The 23666-nt window shown below is 42.0% G+C and overlaps 1 protein-coding gene across 1 annotated transcript in view; it reads right to left on the reverse strand.

The window, feature by feature from the left end:
• SCD5 (stearoyl-CoA desaturase 5) overlaps positions 1-23666 on the reverse strand; it is a 185424-nt gene that overhangs the window by 74279 nt on the left and 87479 nt on the right. Inside the window, exon 2 of the mRNA XM_007518509.3 lies at positions 7535-7665. Within this exon, the coding sequence (XP_007518571.1) occupies positions 7535-7665 (131 nt within the window). The remainder of the gene's footprint in view (positions 1-7534; positions 7666-23666) is intronic.

Here is a 23666-nt window from a genome sequence, read left to right on the forward strand (position 1 = left end):
CCTCCGCCCTCTGACACCATTTTCTCAGACAATATTTTTATTCAACTTTAGGCTAGCTATCAAACTCAAGGAAAACTACCATAATTGTGTGCCCCCAGGAATATGCCTAAGGTGGACTTTCTAGTTTTCTTCTACCCTAAGATCCCTAATCTCATCTATTCTATTCTTACTTTTTGGTTCCTGTTCATTAACCATTTTGTCTCAATTTATATCCTGCCACCTTCCAGACACCAAGTTGCACGTGCTACCATGATTCCATCCTGACTTCTCTGGGCAGATGACCTCACCAGTGTGTCCTGGAACCTCACCTCTCCAGAGCTATGGCCCAATAGGGAAAGACAGAATCAGGCTGGGGGTATGGATCAACCTGTCAATGCCCACATCCACAGGAGAAGCAATTATAGAAGCCAGAACTTCTACCTTCTGCAGCCCAAAAACAACCTTGATACATACTCCCAGTGAGGGAGAAGTGATAGGAGGAACCAGATAAGAAGACTCTTAACTCCAGCTCCATCAGCACCCAGAGAGAGGAGGAAAAGGAGAGGAACATATGAAGGTAGTAATGTTATCATGAGTGGCTTGGAGGGGAAAGGAGGGTTGAATCAGGAGAAAAAGGGGGACAATTATGTACAAATGTGGACAGACAGTTGCAGAGATGATGGTTAGCCCATGTCTACAGCTGTCTACAGGGGAACTGCAGTGGCTTGTAGTGATTCAGAACCCAGGTGGTGGGAATGGAGTGGATTTATACCCCGGTTGACACGTAGTTTTGTAAATCAATATTAAATCACTAGTAAAATTTAAAAAAAGAAAGAGAAGAAACAGGCTGGGGGTATGGATCAACCCTGTCAATACCCATGCCCAGTGAAGAAGAAAGTACAGAAGCCAAACCTCCCACTTTCTGCACTCCATAAAGATCTTTGGTCCATACTCCCAAAGGGATAAAGAATAGAGAAACTTCCAGTGGAGGGGAGGGGATATGAAACTCTGGTGGTGGAAATTGTATGAAATTGTACCCCTCTTATACCACAATCATGTCAAACAATCATTATTAAATCACTAATAAAATATTATTTTTAAAAAGTGACATAGTGTTACATTAAGGTGAATTTGGCAAAATCTAGTCAAAGGTTTTCGATAAGATTTTTTTTTGAGAGAAGCAGAAAAAGAAATCACATAAAATGCTTAATTAAAACAGGAAAGAGAGGGAGTCAAACTGTAGCACAGCGGGTCAAGTGCAGGAGGCACAAAGCGCAAGGACTGGTATAAGGATCCCAGTTTAAACCCCCTGGCTACCCACCTGCAGGGGAGTCGCTTCACAAGTGGTGAAGCAGGTCTACAGGTGTCTTTCTCTCCCCATCTCTGTCTTCCCTTCCTCTCACGATTTCTCTCTATCCTATCCAAAAATGACAACATCAATAACAACAGTAACAATAACTACAACAATAAAACAACAAGGGCAACAAAAGGGAATAAATAAATATTAAAAAAACAGGAAAGAAAAAACACTGTGACAAGAAAGAAAGAAAGAAAGAAAGAAAGAAAGAAAGAAAGAAAGGACAGCAACTAGCATACAGAAACATGGTAGATATTAATCTATTTTTATCAATCATCACTTTAATTAATTTAATTGTCCAACTACTTTAATTGTCCAACTATACCAATTAAAATATAGAGATGCTCAAAGTATATAAAAATCAAGACCTCAGATTGGGAGCTAGTTTCCTCAGTAAGGTACCCCTGGCACGACATGAACACATCACAGAACCAGGGGAAGTTCTACAGATGGTGAAGCAGGGCTGTAATGTCTCTCCTCTGTCTGTTTCCCTTCCTCTCTGTCTGATCTAAAGAAAAATAGCAGCCCTGGAACAGTGGAAGTTCCCATACATGGGGTCTTGGCATAAATTAATAAACATCCAAACCAAATAAACAAACCCAATTAGAAAAAATATATTTTAAAAAATGTATGTATGTTGACTAGAAATCACATGGGGCTGGAATCACATAAGAACATGTATGGATGAGCCAAGTGTCAGTGTGTGTGATAATACACATCACAAAGAAACATGAAATTGTACCCCTAAACCATACAGCCTGGTAAAGCACTGCTACCTCAATTTAAAATTAAAATCCCAGTTTTGAAGTGATTGTTCTGGATAATCAAACCATCACTTGCAGCACGTCATAAGAGAACAGCTGATCCTCAGAGATAACCATGGCTTGACTTGGTATTTTGGCCAAGAAAGCATGGCTATCCTGATAGAGGAACACAGAAGAGAATCTCTGAAACTGGCTTTAAGAACAGGGGGAGGAGTGAGGAGAGGTTTCAGCAGCACAGTGCCTCTCTTACATGCATGAGGACTGGGTCTGAAGCTCTGAGTTTGATCTCCAGCACCACATGAGAGCAAAAAAGACCAACATCAGAGCACCGTGGACAGCAGTGTAGTGTTTTGAGCTATCTCCAGCTCTTAATATCTCACTTGCTTGTTTATAAAAAAAAAAAAAAAAAAAAAACCAGGAAGATAGTTCAGCAGTAGAGTACAATGTGAGACTTTGAATACAACCTCTGGCATCTTAAAAAAAAAAGAAAGAAAAGAAAAAAGGGAGTTGGGCGGTAGCGCAGCAGGTTAAGCGCATGTGGTGCAAAGCGCAAGGACCGGCCTAAGAATCCCGGTTCGAGACCCCGGCTCCCCACCTGTAGGAGTCGCTTCACAGGCAGTGAAGCAGGTCTGCAGGTGTCTGTCTTTCTCTCCCCCTCTCTGTCTTCCCCTCCTCTCTCCATTTCTCTCTGTCCTATCCAACAATGATGACATCAACAACAACAATAACTACAACAATAAAACAACAAGGGCAACAAAAGGGAATAAATAAATAAATTTTTTTTTTAAAGCCCAGAGGACATTAAATGGAAACCAAATCACTGGAGTTGGTGTATTGCACCAAAATAAAGGACTCTGGGTGGAGGGGAGAGTACAGGTCCAAAATGGATGGCAGAGGACCTAGTGGGGATTGTATTGTTATGTGGGAAACTGAGAAATGTTACGTACAAACTACTGTATTTACTGTCAAATTTAAAACATTAATCCCAAATAAAGAAATTAAAAACAATAAATTTAAAAAAATGGAAACCCACGAAGCCAAGGACTGGCATAAGGATCCCAGTTCGAGCCCCTGGCTCCCCACCTGCAGGGGAGTCGCTTCACAGGCAGTGAAGCAGGTCTTCAGGTGTCTGTCTTTCTCTCCCCCTCTCTGTCTTCCCCTCCTCTCTCCATTTCTCTCTGTCCTATCCAACGACAGGAACAACAACAATAATAATAATAACCACAACAATGATAAAACAACAAGGGCAACAAAAGGGGGAAAAAAATGGTCTCCAGGAGCAGTGGATTTGTGGCACCGAGCCCCAGCAATAACCCTAGAGGTAAAAAAAAAAAAAAAAAAGGAAACCAAATCAATGACTGCATTAAGCCTGGCTTACAGGTCAATACTCTCTATCAACAGATCCTAGTAAGGTTCTCTCTGAGGGTGAAGTGGTCTAAATCGACCCCATTCTTTCCCACTGATGCAGATACACACTACATGGAAGCTGGCCCTGTGCTGATTTTACAGCCACATCTTACCTCGGTCTAAGCGCATTGCTCTAAACCCCAAGTCCATGAGGCACTAACACTGTCTATGGGGAGTTGTGGAAATTCTAATATCCCACTAGATAGAACAGTCCATGAAAGCAAGGACTGTAACTGTATTTGCTAATCACTATTTTCCATGTGCTGAGTTCACTCCTGCCCCCATAGTAGATGTTCAATAAATATTCAGTGAATGAATGAAAACAATCCACCTCAAATAAGAACCTGAAAGAAGTCCAAACAAAGTTAAAATGCAATGACTTCTAAAAGTACTTTAAAAAAACATCCATTTGTCATTTATTTAGCAATCATTGAGTTTTTTCCTAAATGATAAACACCAAAATAGAGAAATGAATGAAACAATATGCCAATTCTCATAGAGAAGAGGGAAAATAATATCCACTGGGTGATGATATAATCTAGGTACTTTTTATTGATGATTTCATCCTTCTAACACCATGAGATAAATATTATTTCCACCTCTCTGCAGATAAATATACACAAAGGTTCACACCTACCAAATGGCAAAGACAAAAATTCACTGCTGGATAATTTCCTGTACAATGTTCTTCCCCCCTAAAGAAAACATAAAATCACATTGTGATTTTTTTCCATTATGTTATATATGATATGTGATAATCTAATATATGATATTCTGTTATATGATATTTGAGGAAACGGGCTCTCAAAACTTGAGTTATAAACAAATAGTTTTGCTGGGAAAAGAGGAAATGAGAAATTTCAAGTTATTTCTGTTGGAAGGAAATTTCAGTAATAGAGTAGTTAACATGTAGTGAAGCACCTCTATTACTGAAATTTCCTTCATACTCTACTCAGGTAGAGTATGCATTTGGAGACTAAAAATAGGTGGCTTAACAAAATAAATGAAAATTATCAAGTTAAGTTCTAAATAGCATCTCAGTTCTAAGTCAATGAATTTCTAAATTATCATCACCATAACTCATTGTTATGTAAACAAAGCACAACACTGAACTAATATGACTGAAGTCAAAATAAAGGGCAGCACAGTTCACGCTGCCAATGACAAATAACATGATCAAAGGAACTGCCAACCCCTCTGTGCACAACAGCTTTTCCCCTAGGACCCTGGTACTAATTTATGACTGTGGTTGAATTATAACAGGTAGACATCCAAAATGTGAATTGTGTTCGCTAAGTGGTCCATTATCGCATCCTTTCTACTATATGAATTCTCAAATTGTAGGGAAGCCAGAACTAGGAAAAGAAATTCTTTTTTGTTGTTGTTACTGTTTTCATTTGTTCATTTTCCTGGGAGGTTAGTGGTTTACAGTACAATTGTTAGAACATTGGTTCAATTTCTCATCTCACCATAACAGGTGTCTGTAAAACATTCTCATTCCTCACTTAGGCCCTTCTCCATCATCAAGCACCAGGACCTGAAAGCCACACCCCTCTCCCTGTCTTTCTTATTCAGAGTATTTTGTTCTGTTGCAATACACTAAACCAATAGACATATGAAAAAATGCTCAAAGTCACTGATTACCAGATAAAATAAAATAAAGACAACAGTGAGATACCATTTCACTCCTTTGAGAACATAATATATCAAAAAGGACAGTAACAACAAATACTGGAGGGGTTGGAGGGGTAAAGGAACACTTTTACACTGCTGGTGGGAATGTAAATTATTCTAAGCCCTATGGTGAACAGTCTGGAGAATTTTCAGAAATCTAGAAGTAGACCTGCCCTATGACCTAGGAATTTCTCTCCTGGGGATATATCCTAAGAGATCAAACACACTCATCCAAAAAAATCCTTGTATATGTATTTCACAGCAGCACAATTTATGATAGCCAAAACCTGGAAGCAACCTGGGTGTCCAAGAACAGATGAGTAGCTAAAAAAACTGTGGCACATATACACAATGGAATACTACTCAGTTATTAAGAATGAAATCACTTTCTTCACATCTTGTATGAAGCTTAAAGGTATCATGTTAAGTGAGACAAGCCAGGAAAAAAAGGTATAATATGAAATATCACTCATAAGCACCTTCTCATATCACTCATAACCACCTTCTGCACTCCATAACCACCTTCTGCACCCCATAATGACCCTGGGTCCATACTCCCAGAGGGATAAAGAATAGGAAATCTATCAGGGGAGGGGATAGGATATGGAGTTCTGGTGGTGGGAATTGTGTGGAGTTGTACCCCTCTTATCCTGTGTTTTTTGTCGGTGTTTCCTTTTTATAAGTAAAAATTTAGAAAAATATTCTCTGAAACAAAGAAACACGGAGGATGGTTTGAACATTGATCTCACTTCCATTGTATGATCCAATAGCAAAGTCTTCTCCCTTTTTATAAAACTGGGATATAGTGTTTTGCTCTCTGTAGCACCTGGCAGGCCATTCTTTGGCTTCAAAACTTTAAAAACCACTTGTTCTGACTCATCCTCACTGGATCAGATGACAAAGTAAAGAACTAGAGGTCCATGATCAAGCCAAGATCCTAGCAGCTCAGCATGGTTGGGAAAAGGCTGAGGACTGGGATAGTCCTAAAAGATATGGCCCAATCTTAGTGCAGTCTGTCTGTCTGTCTTCCATTTCTACAGCTCCCTGCCATTTCCAATGATTTCACAACAATTCTGAGAACAAGACCATGTTTTCAATTACACATGCAGACACTGGAGATGAGTTTAATTTACAACTAAACACCAAAATGAAGATTCAAATCCAGGGACCAGGTGATGGCACACCTGGTTGAGTGCACATGTTACAGTGCTAGAGGACCTGGGTTCAAGCCCCTGGTCCACACCTGCAGAAGGAAAGTTTTGCAAGTGGTAAAGCTGTGCTGCAGGTGTCTCTCTGTCTCTCTCCCTCTCTATGTCCCCTACCCTCTCGATTGCTGGCTGTCTCTATCCAATAAAGATAATTAAAAAAAAATTTTTTTTTTAATCCTGAGTTTTCCAACTCCATGTTGAATGGCCTTTTTTCCAAGTCAGTTTTAAAAATCTGTTATTAATCATCTTTTTTTAATAGCCAGAAATCTAGAGAAAAGTCAGTGATAAAGAGGGAGAAAGAAAAACACCTGCAACACTGCTTTCCCCCTGCGGGTGGGGACCAGTAGCTCAAACCTGGGTCCTTGAGCATTGTAACATGTGCACTCAACCAGGTGCACCACCATCTGGCCTCAATTTTTTTTTTTTTTCCCTACCAGAGGCATTGATCAGCTCTGGCTCATGATGGTGCAGGGGACTGAACCTGGAACTTCAGAGCCTCAGGCATGAGAATCTCTTTGCATAACCATTATGCTATCTACCCCCACCCTGAGCATGTTTTTTTCTTTTTTTTTTTTAAATCAGACCTTTGGTTTATGGTGGGGGAGGGTACTGAACCTGGGACTTTGGAGCCATGAGCCTCTCTACATAACCATTATACTATACCACTACACTATCCACCCCTAATCAAAGTATGTTTTTACACTTCACTAAGCCTTAATTTTCTCATCTGCAAAATAGGGGCACAAACAATACCCAGTTAATGGAATTGTTATGAGGATCAACTGGGATATGTACATATTATGTTCAGCACATACCCAGTTCTTGTTAGAGTCAGACAAATGCTGGGGGCTTAGAGGCCTGTTTAGGACTCTTTCTGAATGAAGGACTCTCCTCCTCATTTATTCAGCCTGCCATGGGCAAACCCCCACCTCCAATACAGGTTTTTTGGTTTTTTTGTTTCCCACATCTACAGCAAGGAAGAGAGAAAAACTTTGGTCAGACTGGGAGTACTTTAGTTATGAGTTGGGAGCCTAGAATGGAGGTGAAGGACTGCCTACTCCACAGGGAGTATATTCAGTTTCTCACCCACTGGTGTCACCTGTGCTGGGTCCCTAAAGGCAGAGAGGACCCATCCCCTATCCAACCTGGAAAGCCATGGAGTTGGCGGCAGCCAGAAATATCCGCAGAGGCAGCTTGGCCTTGTAGGACCTGTGGCTCCACAAGCGATGGGCACCAGCTGTCACGCCCAGAGCAGTCACAAGGAAGCAGAAGTAGGCTGAAAGACACAAGCAAGGATAATGTCAGCAAATGCCACCGCCTTTCCACAGCCCCCACAGTCTTCTTCCTCCTAAAAGAGGAACCCATGTAGCAGAGTGTCCAGGGAAGACTACAGTGGAAAGAATCAGTAACTTGAGAAATGCAGTCTTTTTAATTGATTCATGGATTTTCAGTACCAGGCAGGAAGAGAAGAGAGTTTTTCTCAAGAAACCCTGGCCCTTGAATAACACCTTCTCTATCAAACACATCTTGTATTTGCTCAGGTGTCTTGTCCATCCCAACACAAAGTCACAACCACCTTAGTGCATATTTATAATTCAGTCTTGCATACCCTCTTTGAGCATGGTTTCTGTTACCTCTGGGTTTGAGCCCTTGCCAGGATGAGTGCCATATGGAGGACACACATCTGTGTCTCCACACTCACTGTTACAGTGCCGCAGGCTATGGTTGGAATGGAATCAGGTCAGAACTAAAACCAATGAAGCCTGGCTCACAATCACGAAAGATGAGATTGAAACTCACAGCAGAAGCAGCAATCTGTCTTCCAGAGGGTCTCATTGTGACCTGGGATGGCAAAGGCGAGCCAGGAGGCGATTTTTTTTAAGTCAATCTACAAGGGAGTTTACTATCAGTCACACACTTCAATATAGTCCTCACAACATGTGCTAATATCTCAGTTTCTACAGCCAGGGAGCAAATCCCTGACAATAAATGTTGTACACTACAGCACTTCCCTGGAAGAACTACCAGTTTAACTTTAGTGTCAATATATAAATGTTGAGAGAACACAACAGCACATCTTCCAAAAGGCAAGTCTAATCTTGATCTCAAACCATATTTACATGGATCTGAGAATAAGACCTTGGCATTAAGATTAATGAGTCTCAGAATACATGTGGTTTTCGTGAACTTGATAAATCATTCCTTACTTGAAAAGTTAAACAAGAACAACAACAAAAACCAACAAGCTCACAAATCACAGAAGATAGTGGCAAATAAAAAGTTTAGCCTCTTCTATAGGACATTGCCCTCAATGTAGAACAATAATGGCAGAAATTGCCTCACTCTCCGAAGGGAGGCTGGGTAAACACACTCTGCCACTTGAGGAAGATGGGTCCCGAAATGAGTGCAGCATAGAATGTTCCTTGCTATGACCATGGAATGCGAGTTCAGACCAACAGGGATGCAAAGGATTTACAGGCTCCCGTGCTAAACAGGAATAGAAATGGGCCCTAGGTCAGACTGATATAATTTACAGTTAATGGTATTTATATACTTTTCCCATAAGTGGGAACTTCTTTCTGTCCTATCCAGCTTTCTAGTCCTATTTTCAACTCTGATGCCATCTTTCCAGACAATACTCTTAGCCTATCTGCATGTTAGCTGTCAGGGTCAGGCAAAAATTACTAAAATTATGGGCCCCTTGGAATATAACTAAAATAGATTTCCTAGCTTCTTCTAATATAAAGACACCAAATTTCACCTGCTGTATTCTTACCATTAGGTTCCTGCTTACTAGACAATTTGTTCTGCTTCATATCTTAACACTTTTCAGTCAGCAAGTTCCAGATGACACCAACTTGACTTCCCTGGGCAGACAATCTCACCAATGTGTCCTAGAACCCCACCTCCCCAGAGCCCTACCCTTCTAGGGAAAGATAGAAACAGGCTGGGGGTATGGATTGACCTATTAATACCAATGTCCAGTGAAGAAGAAATTACAGAGCCAGCCCTCCCACCTTCTGCACCCCATGAATATCTTTGGTCCATACTCCCAGAGAGATAAAGAATAAGGAAGCTTACAGTGGAGGGGGTGGGATACGACACTCTGGTGGTGGGAATTGTATGAATTGTACCTCTCTTATCCTACAATCTTGTCGATCACTATTAAATCACTAATAGTAAAAAAGAAGTTGAAAATAAGAAAACACAAAGCAGAACTTGGAATGGGTTTGGTGTATTGCACCAAAGTAAAAGACACTGGGGTGGGCGGGAGGGTTTAGGTCCTAGAACATGACAGCAGAGGGGGACTTAGAGGGGGCTGAACTGTTATGTGGAAAACTGATAAATGTTACACATGTACAAACTACTGTTGACTGTAAACCATTAATTCCCCCCCAATAAAGAAAAAAAACAGGGAAACTTTCAATGAAGGGGATAGGATACAGAACTCTGGTGGTGGGAATTGTATGGAATTGTACCACGCTTATCCCCAAATCTTGTCAATTCTAATTAAATCACTGACAAAAAAAAGAGTTTGACTTCTTTTGTTCCTGTAATTTAATCCTTGATTATAAGTCCAAAGACAGCTATGTTCCATGTCATCTTTAATCTTCATGACTATCCCAATAATTTTTCCTCAAATGTCAAATACTCGGGAGAAAATGATATCTATTGGAAATTCGACTGATTTTACCAAAAGGCTAAAATCCTGGTCTTGGGTCAATAAAGTGAATCCCAAGATGTCATAAAAATCATTGACCCAGGGACTCAGGTTAAATGCAGGTGGCACAAAGCGCAAGGACTGACATTAAGAATCCCAGTTCAAGCCCCCGGCTCCCCACCTTCAGGGGAGTCGCTTTACAAATGGTGAAGCAGGTCTGCAGTTATCTATCTTTTTCTCCCCCTGTCTTCCCCTCCTCTTTCCATTTCTCTCTGTCCTATCCAACAACGACAACATCAATAACAACAACAATAATAACTACAACAATAAAACAACAAGGGCAGGGAGTTGGGCGGTAGCGCAGCGGGTTCAGCACAGGTGGCACGAAGCACAAGGACTGGCATAAAAATCATTGGGAGCCCCCAGCTCCCCACCTGCAGGGGAGGTCACTTCACCGGCAGTGAAGCAGGTCTACAGGAGTCTATCTTTCTCTCCCCCTCTGTCTTCCCCTCCTCTCTCCATTTCTCTCTGTCCTATCCAACAATGATGACATCAATAACAACAACAATAAAACAACAACAGCAATAAAAGGAAATAAATATTTTTTAAAAAATAAAAAAACAAGGGCAACAAAAGGGAATAAATAAATAAATATATATTTTTAAATCTTAAAAAAAAATCCTACCTTCCCAAAAATCATTGACCCAAGGGAGTCAGGTGGTAGGCAATAGGTTAAGCGCACATGGCACCAAGTGCAAGGACTGTCAAGAATCCCAGTTCGAGCCCCCGAATCCCTACCTGCAGGGTCTCTTCACAAGCGGTGAAGCAGGTCTATCTTTCTCGCTCTCTGTTTCCCCTCCTCTCTCAATTTCTCTCTGTCCTATCCAAATACAAAAATGATGGCAACAATAACAACAAGGGCAACAAAATGGGAAAAAAATGGCCTCCAGGAGGAGTGTATTCATAGTGCAGGCACTGAGCCCCAGCAATAACCCTGGAGGCAAAAAAAAAAAAAAAAAAAATCATTGGCCCAAAACAGAATGCCTCCAATCCCAATCCATGGTATTCAGAGAAGTCTTCGCTACAGACTATGACATTGTCTTGTCCTTTGAGACAGCTCCATTGGTTTAAGGACTATTTACATGGTTGATCTATTCATGCCCAGAGCACTGAAAAGTATGGCTTTTGGTTTGTTGGTTATGAATGGTCCTGGCAGTAGGAATGTGGGCATGTGATCCAGGCCTGCCCTGGCATAGTATCTTAGCTTCCTGGTACTGGGAATAAACACCTAATACAGGTCTTATTTTTCTTCTGGTCAAAGTCTAAATTTGAGTTTTTCTAAGGTCACATACCAATAAGCTGAAGAAGCACAATTGCAATAATAAAGAACAAGGCCAGGGAAATGAGATGTGCAGATAATAGAGATGTCAGCTAGTGCTAGGGAAAGTGCATCATTGGGTGAAGGCTCTGGGGTTCTATGGCCCTGCTTTTGATCCAGTGAAACTCTCCCCATATCACTCCTTGATATGTCAACCAACATACTCCCTGGGTTTGAGCCACAGTGCATGGTACTAGGGGAGCCAGTGATGTCTTTCCCACACTCTTAAATACATGTAATTTTTTTAAAGATAGCTTTTCCTTTTTTAACATTTTATTTATTTTAATTTGTTTACTTATTATTTTTATCAGAGCACTGCTCAGCTCTGGCTTATGGTGGTGCTATGGATTTAACCTGGGACCTTTGGTGCCTCAGGCATGAAAGACTCTTTACATAACTGTTGTGCTGTACCCCCAGACCAGTACATAGAATTTTTTCTTTCCTTTATTGGGGGAATCATATAATTTTTTTAAGTTGGGTCACAAAGATCTCTGGGTAAAATCGTGCGTGTATAGCCCTGGGTACATCTCCCTGACCCCATAAAAACAAACTAATGAAAAGGAAAACTCGCAGTAAAGGAGGAAAAAAACCTCACTACTTCCAATCAACCTGTTAAAAGTTTTCCATGACTCCATGTGTTTGTAACATATCTTAAACAATCCTCTACTATCCACCTTCAAATACTGTGTGTGCATTAAGATCCCTTCAGATCCTATTCTGGGAGTGATAAAGTGAAAAGATCAATATATGTGAACAGACTTCAAAAGAAAGTTCCTTTGATTTCTGAAATCAACATACAGTAAAACATCTCTTATGGAAACACACACACTCTGGAGAAGGGGGTCAGTGTGACTTGTGCTGTTACTTTACCAACAAACTTACTTACAGATGTGCCCAGTGGAGCCCAAAGACTAAAACAAAGGCCTGGGAATCTCTCTCACACATAATGCCAGAACTGGGTCCACACACCATAACAACCAAACCCATCCCTTCCAGCAGCAAGTGGGTGATTCTCAGCCCAGGCCAGTACAATTCCCTGGGATCTTAGATAGCAAGCCAGTTAAGTCAAAATTGGGGCCCAGAACACTTTTCATAGGACTTGAGTCTGTGGTCTCTAGATGGGAGGACACGTGGTTGAATCCTCTGTGTTCTGACAGTATGAATTTGACTCCACTTCCTCAATTCACAAACCAGGAAGTGATGTCAACTTCCAGCCCTCTAAGCCTCTGTGGAGTCTGGGGTGGGGAGCTGTTATATGAGAGGCCCCGTCAGGATCATGAGAAGTCAGACTGCCCTTTGATATCAGGTCTGGCTGATCCCATCCACTCCCTTTGATAGTGCCTGCTGCTCTCCAGGTCCTGAGCAGCTGAGCCTTTGATATCCAGGCAAAGCCCAGGAACAGGTATGCAGCTGAGCTCAGGGCTCAGGCTGCAAAAACTGGCAGAAGCATGAAATGCACATATACAACAACTTTCCACCCTGGGAGGCAGAAGGTGAAGGCTTCTAAGGACAGGGAAAGGTGAGGAGAGGCCGTGGGAGGAGACACAACCTTGATAGCAGCTTTGCCAGCCAGTTCAAGAGTTTGGTTTGTATAAAAGATTTTACTTACTTATTAACACTAGATACAGAGGGTAAGGGAGAGAGAGCCATAACATCACTCTCGCACATGGGATACAGGGAATTGAACTCGGGACCTTGTGCTAAACCTTCCAAGTTTAGCATCCTATTCACTGCACCATGGCCCAGGCCTCAAGGGTTTCATTTCTTTCACACATGTAGGGGTGTATGTGTGTATGTGTGTGAGAGAGATAGAGAGACAGAGTCACAGAGACACAGAGAGAGACAGAGAGGAAAAAGGAAAACAGGCCAGACCAGTTCTGGCATGTGGTGAAACCTGGGATTGAAGCACAACCTCAGGCATGCAAGTCTGGTGCACCAACACTGTGCTGTCTCCTCAGCACTTTAAGTATTTTGAAAGTCACTTCTGGTTCAGTAAATAACTATTCTATCTTTAGGACTTCCCACTCTGAATTGGAAGACAGAAGGGGAAAGACACAAATCCATAGAGGAACAAAGGAAACTATATGTGGGAGCTATAGATATATGTATGAGTACCTGTATAGATGTATGTATAAGTGTATGTATAGATGCATGTATCCAAGGTATATGCACAGACAATAATCTGCAATGTAGAGTGGTGGTGAGTGGGAGGCACTGACACCTCTTACTGCCCCTTGTGAATGCTACTCCACTGTTTCTGCAACATATTCCCTGCCTTAATCACCTCCAGTGACAGAGCAAGAACCTCTATAGCCACTCATCTCAGGAAGCAGTGTTTCAAAGAGCAGCGACTAGACTTTATAGGCTTTAGCTTACAAAATTCAAGAGTGTGCTACAATTTCTTCCAAGGCACTAGTTCTACAAGTTTCTCCAAATCAAGCCATTTTTAGAGGGTCTTGACAAGTCTAAGTTGAGAAGTAAAGTCTTTCTCTTCACTGTGAAAATCATCTCAATTCTGCCATACTAACAATAACCACCATCTCCTCTCAGTAGGCTGCAGAAGGACAGTCTCTTTCTTCCCTCACAAGGAATCTTTAAAAAAAGGGAATGGAATGAGAAAGAAAAGATACAACTTCATTGATTTTATACATGCTGTTTTTGTTCTTCAATCATCATTCCCACATTGTTAGGTCCACACAGATGACTCTTGAATCCTGGCCAATTTCAGTTTTCCTGGTTGGCTTACAGCTTAGATGACATTATTATTCAGCGAAACCACTGAGAAACACATAATTAACAGCGTATCTCACTGCCATGCTTCTATTGTCCCACACTGTTTATAATTCAAACCAGCAAAATGGAAGGATGGAACTCTTTTCCAGGACCTCATTTCACATATATAGGGCCTGTGTCAGGACCAGGGAGACAGCATAGTGGTTATACAATACTTTCATGCCTGAGGCCTCTGGTTCAATCATCAGCACAGCATCTAACTCATATCTGAGTGGTGTTCTAGCTTTTCTTTCTCTCTCTCCTCTTCCATTCTCCCTCCTCCCCTCTCTCGTGTGCATCTCTCTCCAAATATTTCATGTAAAAGAAATAACATTTTTATTGCCACAATTTTTCCATTGGTGATTTAATAATAATCAAAAAGACTGTGGGATAAGAGGGGTACAATTCCCACCACCAGAGTACCAAATCTTCTCCATTAGAAGCTTCCCTATTCTTTATCCCTCTGGGAGTATGGACCAAAGATCTTCATGGGGTGCAGAAGGTGGGAGGGCTGGCTTCTATAATTGCTTCTCCACTGGACATGGGTGTTGACAGGTTGATTCATATGACCTGTTTCTATCTTTCCCTAGTAGGGCAGGGCTCTAGGGAGGTAGGGTTCCAAGACATATTGGTGAGGTCATCTGTCCATGTAAGTCAGGCTGGTGTCATGGTAGCATCTGCAACTTGCTGACTGAAAAGCATTAAGATATGAAGCAGAACAAATTGTTTAGTAAGCAGAAACCTAAAGGTAAGAACATAGATGAGACTTGGGGTCTTCATGTTAGAAGAAGCTAGAAAGTCAATTTTAGGTATATTCCAAGGGGCCCATGACTTTGCTAAATTTTGCCTGTGCCCAATAGCTAACATGCAGGTGGGCTCAAAGTATTATTTATGAAGATAGTGTCAGAGTTGGAAATAGGACTAGAAAGCTGGATCAGGGAAGAAAGTAGCTCCCAAATATGGGAAAAATAGATAAATACTGCTAACTAGGGGGCCATGCAGTAGCGCAGCATGTTAAGCGCACATGGCACGAAGCACCAAGTCCAGCATGAGGATCCTGGTTCAAGGATCCCCGGCTCCCCACCTGCAGGGAGGTTACTTCACAAGCAGTGAAGCAGATCTGCAGGTGTCTCTCCCCCTCTTTGTCTTCCCCTCCTCTCTCAATTTCTCTGTCCTATCCAACAACAACAGCAATAACAACAGTAACAATAATAATAACAACAAGGGCAACAAAATGGGAAAAATGGCCTCCAGGAACAGTGGATTCGTAGTGCAGGCACTGAGCCCCAGAAATAACCCTGGAGGTAACATATATATCACTAACTGTAAATCCCATCAATCTGACCAAGGGCACATGTCTATTCCTATTTAGCACAGGAGGCTGCACAACCTCTCCATCTCTATCGGTCTGAACTCGTGCATTCCTAGGTCATAGCTAGGAACATTCTAGGCTGCACTCATTTCAGGACCAGTCTTCCTCGAGTGACAGAGAATATTTACCCAGCCTCCCTTTGCAAAGTGGGGTAGTTTCCACCACTGTTGTTCTACATTGAGGAAAGGTCCACAGGAAGGTTTATAATGTTGTTCCTGATGGAGATGACCAATGATGGTGGAGAGAGGGATCTGTTAGAATTCTAGGCCCATCATATCTGTGTGGGAATCCCAGGATTCCTTGACTAGGACCTAGGATGATGGGGTTATTGCCACAAGTTTCTTGATGGACTTCTTTCAATGTGACCACTATGCATTCAACACTCCAGGAAGTCTTTTTTTTTTTTTCTATTTTATTTGCTAGGACACAGAGAAATTAAGAGAAGAGAAGGAGATAGAGTGATCCAGGAGATGCTGCAGTGGATAAAGCCCTGGACTCTCAAGCAGGAGGTCCCAAGTTCAATCCCCAGAAGCACATGTACCAGAGTGATGTCAGGTTCTTTCTCACTCTCCTCCTATCATTCTCATTAATAAATAAATAAAATCTTTAAAAAAAGAGGAGGGGAGTCGGGCAGTAGTGCAGTGAGTTAAGTGCACGTGGTGCGAAGTGCAAGGACTGGCGTAAGGATCCCGGTTCGAGCCCCCGACTCCCACCTGCAGGGAAGTCGCTTCACAGGCAGTGAAGCAGGTCTGCAGGTGTCTATGTTTCTCTTTGCCTCTTCTCTCCATTTCTCTCTGTCCTATCCAACAACGGCGACATCATCAACAACAACAATAGTAACCACAACAATAAAACAACAAAGGCAACAAAAGGAAAAATAAATAATAATAAAAAGAGAGAGAGAGAGAGGAGGAGAGTGATGGGAAGAGAGAAAAGTAAGACAGCTGCAGACCTGTTTCATTGCTTGTGAAGTTTTCTTCCTGTTAGGTGGGGAACAGGAGCTCAAACTCAAGTCCTTGTGCATGGTAACAAATGAGCTCAACCAGCCCCCTGAAATAAATAAGTCTTTTTTAAAAAGAGGGCTAGTTGTGCCTAGAACTCGAATAAATCCTTCTCTCCATTGTTACCTGTCATTTCTATTAGGAACAACAAAATAGACCCCTTTGTGGGCCCCCATAGGACCCTGCCCTCAACTTGGATCAACAATGGTATACAATGTTCCATCCTCCGAAGGAAGGATGGACAACATACTCTATGATACACCTGAGAAAGATGGGTCGATATTGGGGTAGCCTGTAATGTTCCTACTCATGACCACAGAATGTGAGCTCAGATCTACAGGGAAGCAGAGGTCACAAAGGCTCCTAAGCTAATTATGGGCCCCAGATCACATCAACTCGATGGGGTTTACAGTTAACAATATTTATATCCCTTTCCCATATTAGGGAGCTACTCTTTTCCCTGATCCAGCATTCTGGTCCTTTTTCCAGCCATGACATCATCTCCCTAGACAATAACTTGGATCCACCTACATATCAGATTTCAGGCTCAGGCAAAAAAAAACAAAACACTAGTATAGCTACAGGCCCTTTGAAATATAACTAAAATATGCCTATTAGCTATCTAAAAAACAAAGGACCCCCTAACACTTCATCTGCACTATTCCAGCCTTTAGGTCCATGATTAATCAACAATTTGTTTGGCTTTGTATGTTAACTCTCTTTTCAGCCACCAGATTCCAGATGCTAGCAGGATGCGACCAGACTTCCCTGGACAGATAGCCCCACCAATGTGTCTTGGAACTCCGCTTCCCCAGAGCCCTTCCCCACTAGGGAATGATAAACACAGGCTGGAAGTATGGATCAACCTGCCAACGCCCATGTTCAGCAGGGAAGCAATTACAGAAGCCAGACCTTCCACCTTCTGCATCCCACAATGACCTTGGGTCCATACTCCCAGAGGGATAAAGAATAGGAAAGCTATCAGGGGAAGGGATGGGATACAGAGTTCTGGTGGTGGGAATTGTGTGAAGTTGTACCCCTTTTATCCTATGGTTTTGTCACTGTTTCCTTTTTATAAATAAAAAAAAAAATCTTTCAACCTTAAAAATAAAATAAAATATGTTACAGACCAAAATAAATCCATGCTCTTTGATGTTGTACCATAGACCCTAAAAAAAATTAAAAAATAAAAAGAGGGCTAGTGTCAGGCTCTTAGGCAAGATCAAACACCATTATTCCATGTGCCCTTTCTGTATTTTCCAATGCAGCAATCATCATTTTGAAATTAAACAAGGAATTACTGATCTAATGCCATTTCCCCTTCTAAACCATAATCCTCCGGAGTATAACGAAATGTCTGTCTTTTCATGTCTGTTCCACTGCTTCCTGAGCAATCGAGCTAAAGAGAAAAAAAAAAAAGCAGCTGTACAGATGTGTCTCAGTTGACAGTTCATGACCACAAACCTCAATAGAGCTTAAATATGCATGAGCTAGCAGTCAACATTTCATTTCCTGGTTCATGTGTGCTCCCTTTCTTTTCTTTATCTATTTCATACCAGCTCCAATCACTAAGCCCCACCACCTTCTCCTCCAGCCCATTAGCTTTGTGTCTGACTTCACTGAGAATAGCAGAAACCTCCTGAGACTCCATCACCTTTACCTACTCCACCCCAAACCTGTTCCCTGTCTTCTCTGTTAAGACAGTGAATGCCCTTTGTGCATTTCCCGTTCATCCTATTCAATTGCTCTGCCATTCTCTTTTCTTCTCTAATTCACACATATGCTCCTTCAGTATTTCTCCCATAGGCCACACTCATGTTGCTAATTCTTATGCTAAAAAAAAAAAAAATTAAGATCTCTTGATCCCACTACCCTAATGAGATCCTGTTCCATTTCTGTTCTCCTTTACAGCAAAAATTTAATCAGCTCTCCCTTTTGCTGTAAGTTGTATTTTGTTTCATAAAAGAGAGAGACATAGAGATAGAGACAGACAGAGAACTAGCGCATCATTCTGGCTTATACAATGCCAGGGATCAAACTCACAACCTCAAGTTTATAAGTCCAGAATTCTACCACTGCAGTCCTGCACTCTATCCACTAATCCATTGTCCCAGTTCTTGCAGTAGAATACTTTGAGGAACCTCAAACTTTTATACTGACAAGGCAGTGCCTGTTAACTCTGGGACCTCAAGGGATTCAGGCAAGGACAGTGCTTTTCAAGTGTTCATGTACCACAGATCACCCAGAGTTCAGCTGCAGCCTAGGTCTGCTGAGGCCTGAGATTCTGCAGCTCCAACAAGCTGCCAAGTCATGTCACCAGTGCTCTCCCAAGGCCTACACTTTGAGCGCCAATGCTCTGGAGCACTTTATAGATCCTCCTTCCTGCCTGCCTGCCTGAAGTGGGAAGAGGCCTCATTACAGAAACAAGATCTCTTGATGGGAATGGCAATGTGTTCTACAGAAACTACAAGAGCTCTTAGTCATCACCGAATATTGTTGACAGCCTTTCTCCTGAAGGAGATAATGTAAAGCAAGTTGACCAAACTCAATGGTTGGGGAGAAGGAATAGTTGTTTTCTGCTGTTGTTGCTGTTGTTAATTAATTTTTTTTATTTTTCAAAGATATGTATTTATTATTGGATAGAGACAAAGAGAAATGGAGAGGGGAGGGGGAAATAGAGAGGGAGAGAGACACCTGCAGCCCTGCTTCACCACTTGTGAAGCTTTCCCCCGCAGGTGGGGACTGGGGGCTTGAACTCTGGTCCTTACTCACTGTAATGTGAGTGTGTAACCAGGTGCACCACCGCCTGGCCCTGATGTTGTTGTTAATTAATTTTAATGAGACGGAGAAAGCCCAGAGCACTGTACAGCTCTGGTATGTGGTGGTGCTAGGAATTGAACCTGAGGTCTCTAACAGTCCCAGGCATGCAAGTCCTGTGCTCTAATACTGACATATCTTCCTGGCCCAGTTTTTCAGTTTTTAAGAAAATGCCAGCAGGCAAAAACAGCTCACTTGGATAGTACACTGCTTTGCCATACGTATGACCCAAAGTCAGCTCACAGTGCCCCAGCAATAAAAAAGAAACAGAGGGGCCAGGTGGTGGCACACCTGGTAGAGTGTACATGTTACAGTGCCCAAGGACCCAGGTTCAAGTCCCCAGTCCCCACCTGCAGGGTGAAAGCTTCATGAGTGGTGAAGCAGTGCTGCAAGTGTTTCTCTGTCTCTCTCCCTCTCTATCACTCCCTTCCCTCGCAACTTCTGGTTGTCTCTATCCAATAAATAAATAAAGATTTAAGCGAAATAAAAAGAAAAAAGAAAAAGAAAAGAAAGGGAGGAAGAAGCATCCAATAGCACAGCTATATACAAGATACTGGGTACTGTACAGCAAACCCTAACAAAAGGACTTTTCAAAGTTAACCCAATTACCAAATAATGTGATGATAACATTAACTATCGATTGTCTTTTTGAACCCTAAGACAGCAGGAACCTCACATCTCCACTATAGAGCCCCTACTTCCCCCAGTCCTGGAACCCTTGGATAGGGCCCACTTTCCCGTATGCCTCTCCCAATCCATATCAAATAATATTGCATCCGCCGATCACAACCTAACCAACGCAACGATTGCCACCTCAACATGCTTCAGCTCAGACTGTGTCCAGAGACTTCACATGTAGAATGACAACCCTTTAGCTTCATTACTCGGGTGAGACCTTTCCTTTTATAGTACACTCTAATTTCATCTCAGGTGGTTCACTTTCTAACAAAGTCCCAAAACCTAGATATACACCAGTTTCTGTGAGAGAGAGCTTATGTTCACACCTATCCATAAACTACTGCAAAATATATACCTGAAAGCAGAAGTACACTAGAGTTTGCAGTGAGTACCTCCCTAACACTTCCTCTCCACTACTCCAAGCTTTGGGTCCATGATTGCTCAACAATTTGTTTGGCTTCGTATGTTAACTCTCTTTTCAATCACCAGGTTCCAGATGCCATCAGGATGCTGGCCAGGCTTCCCTGGATTGAAGGCCCCACCAATGTGTTCTGGAGCTCAGCTTCCCCAGAGATACACCCTACTAGGGAAAGAGAGAGGCAGACTGGGAGTATGGACTGACCAGTCAACGCCCATGTTCAGCGGGGAAGCAATTACAGAAGCCAGACCTTCTACCTTCTGCAACCCTCAATGACCCTGGGTCCATGCTCCCATAGGGATAGAGAATGGAAAGGCTATCAGGGGAGGGGGTGGGATATGAAGATTGGGTGGTGGGAATTGTGTGGAGTTGTACCCCTCCTACCCTATGGTTTTGTTGATTAATCCTTTCTTAAATAAAAAAATTTTTTAAAAAAAGGGAGGAAGGAGAGGACATAGAGGGGGTTGTATTGTTATGTGGAAATGTTATGCATGTACAAACTATTGTATTTTACTGTCAACTGTAAACCATAAATACCCCAATAAAGAATTTTTTTTTAAAGGGAGGAACTCAGTTTTCTCTCTTTTTTTTTAATTTTTTTAAATTATCTTTATTTATTGGATAGAGACAGTCAGAAATTGAGAGGAAAGGGAGGGATAGAGAGGGTGAGAGACAGAGAGACACCTGCAACCCTGCTTCACCACTTGTGAAGCTTTCCCCGCTGCAGGTGGGGACCTGGGGCTCGCACCTGCATCCTTGCCCATTGTAACGTGTGCGCTCTACCAGGTCTGCCACCACCCAGCCCCTCTTTTTTTTCTTTTATTATTGTATCTGATTTCTCAGCATGGCTTTTTTGGGGGGGTTGGGGGAGAGATTTAAAGTGAATTTGGTTGTAAGTTACACACAATGAGATTATAACTTGGCTTTTAAAAGTTCACTATACAATTTATATATGTGTTTAAAATAGTTGCAATAAGAAATGCTGCATCTTACTCGACGGTTTTTGGACTTGTGGAGCTCCAGCTTGCTAAGGCAAGTCTCTACCATTAGGCTATCACTCTCTTCGGCTTCTGACCACAGGTTTTTCTTCTCCTTCAAATTCTGATGGGCATCTTAGGCCCAGGCCCAGATCCAGCTGGCTCTGGCCACAGGTTTTCCTGCTAAGTACAATAATGTATATCAAAGGAAATAGCCAGGTCCTCCAGAGGCCCCACTAATGAATAGTGTAAAGGTAAATAAGAGGGAACCTTCCTCTTACCTGGGGAAAGACAACAGTACATAATTTATTTACATTTTCAATTACACGTTTTATTTAGCATAATAACCAGAAGAAAAAAATCCAAGAAGTTTTCTTGTGGGTCTAACACAACCAGGGCACAGTAGTTCCTCAGCAAGGAAGCCAAACTTTTCCTGTGGTCTCTGTTAAGACCTTAGAATACTTTATAGTTTAAAAGAGAGAGAGAGACTTCCAGAGGAGGGGCTATGGAGCAGCAGCAGCTGTGTTTTCCTCCTCTCCTCTCCGGGGTCAATTAGGAATACCAAAGGACACCACCTGTGGCCACAACAAGACAGGACTCGAAGGACTTCAGGAACCCATCAAATCACCAAAGAGTGCAAATACGTGTGGCTCATGGACAGGGAGGAGCCTAGGGAAAGATTAAGTGACTAACAGTCACTTAATTAAGTGGTAACAGTCTGGCAGTTTACTAGTTGAGACACCACCTCCAGTCTGTTTCACCAACAAAAAGATGACTGAAGTGAGGAGAGGACTCCCCTGAGACTCACCAAATGCAACTGTGAGTCTCCATTGCTACTGCCCTCCGAAGCTGCAGCAGTAGGGGGGAGGCCCTGTGCTGACACCAGAGAACAGAGAAATAACCAGGAAACTCAGGAGAAGATCTATACAAACTATGGCATTTACTGTCGGATATAAAACTAATGTTTTATATTCCCCAGTAAAGAAATTAAAAAAAAAAAAAAAACACTTCCTAACCTTTGAAGATAAATCAGTCTCTCTGCAATGAAGATGTAGGCTTTCTTCAGAGTTGAAGGGCTCAAGGGCAAAAAGGCTTCTGATATTTATAATAAAATCTTGAACGTAAATTCAATTTAAACCCCAAGAAAGCTATCACTCCTGTCAGGCAGCCCAGACTTTCTCATGTGAAACCCACACCTGAGTTTTATTTTCATGTCACCATCAACTACTCCTAATACCTCAATGGCACCTTTTTGTCTCACCAAACAAGCACAATTGACAGCTCTGTGTGGCCTGGGTATATTTTTTTTCCATCTGATATTTTGACAGCTTTATTATCTCATCCATGAAAATCCAAAGGCATGATGCCTTGTAAAAAAAAAAAAAAAACACCTCCAGATGAAGCATCTGAGTTTGACCCAACCCTAAAGGGAGTAACTATTCAAGTCACAATGTGAATCACAGAGAAGAAACTACCGGGAGGACCTCTGCTGATGGCCTCTGCTACCTGAAAGCTCCAGATCAGTGGAATGGAGACAGAATCCTTCCCAAAAGCTCTCAAAAGCACACACAACTTCTTCCTGCTATCAGCATGTCTGCTACTAAAAACTAATATTGGGCTTTTGCAGTAAAGATCATAGCACTTTCCCAGCCAAGCAAACTTGAGTTACTTGGAGTCAAAGACTGGAAAGACTGATTATTTTTATTCCACGTGTTAATATGGCTTGAAATAAAACACATTATACATTACAACTTAGAGCACACACAAACAATACCAAGACAGAATTCTCATGAAATAGTAGCCAGAGGACGTAGTGGATAAGACGTTGGACTTCCAAGTGTGAAGTCCCGAGTTCTACCCTAGTATTGCATGTGTCAGAGTGATGCTCACTCTCCCTCTCAGTAATAAGTAAGTAAATAAGTAAATAAAAGTTAACTTCATAAAATGATCATTAATCCTTATTAAGGATTAAATTACAATGCAGTGTAATTTTGTTAGTTTTATTATTATTCTTTAAATGTTGGTAATCTTAAGTGTTTCATGGAGCCAGGAGATAGTGCACCCATAAAGCAAACACTTTGTTGTGGAAGAGGCCTTGAGTTGGAGGGCCAGCACCACCTGGGAGCACCATGGACAGCACCCAGAGAGCCCCATGAATGGTGTCATGATGCCATGTTATAAGACAGACCACTGTTTTGTAGTC

Source organism: Erinaceus europaeus, chromosome 3 (genome assembly GCF_950295315.1).
Source record: "Erinaceus europaeus chromosome 3, mEriEur2.1, whole genome shotgun sequence".
Classification (NCBI taxonomy): Eukaryota; Metazoa; Chordata; class Mammalia; order Eulipotyphla; family Erinaceidae; genus Erinaceus; species Erinaceus europaeus.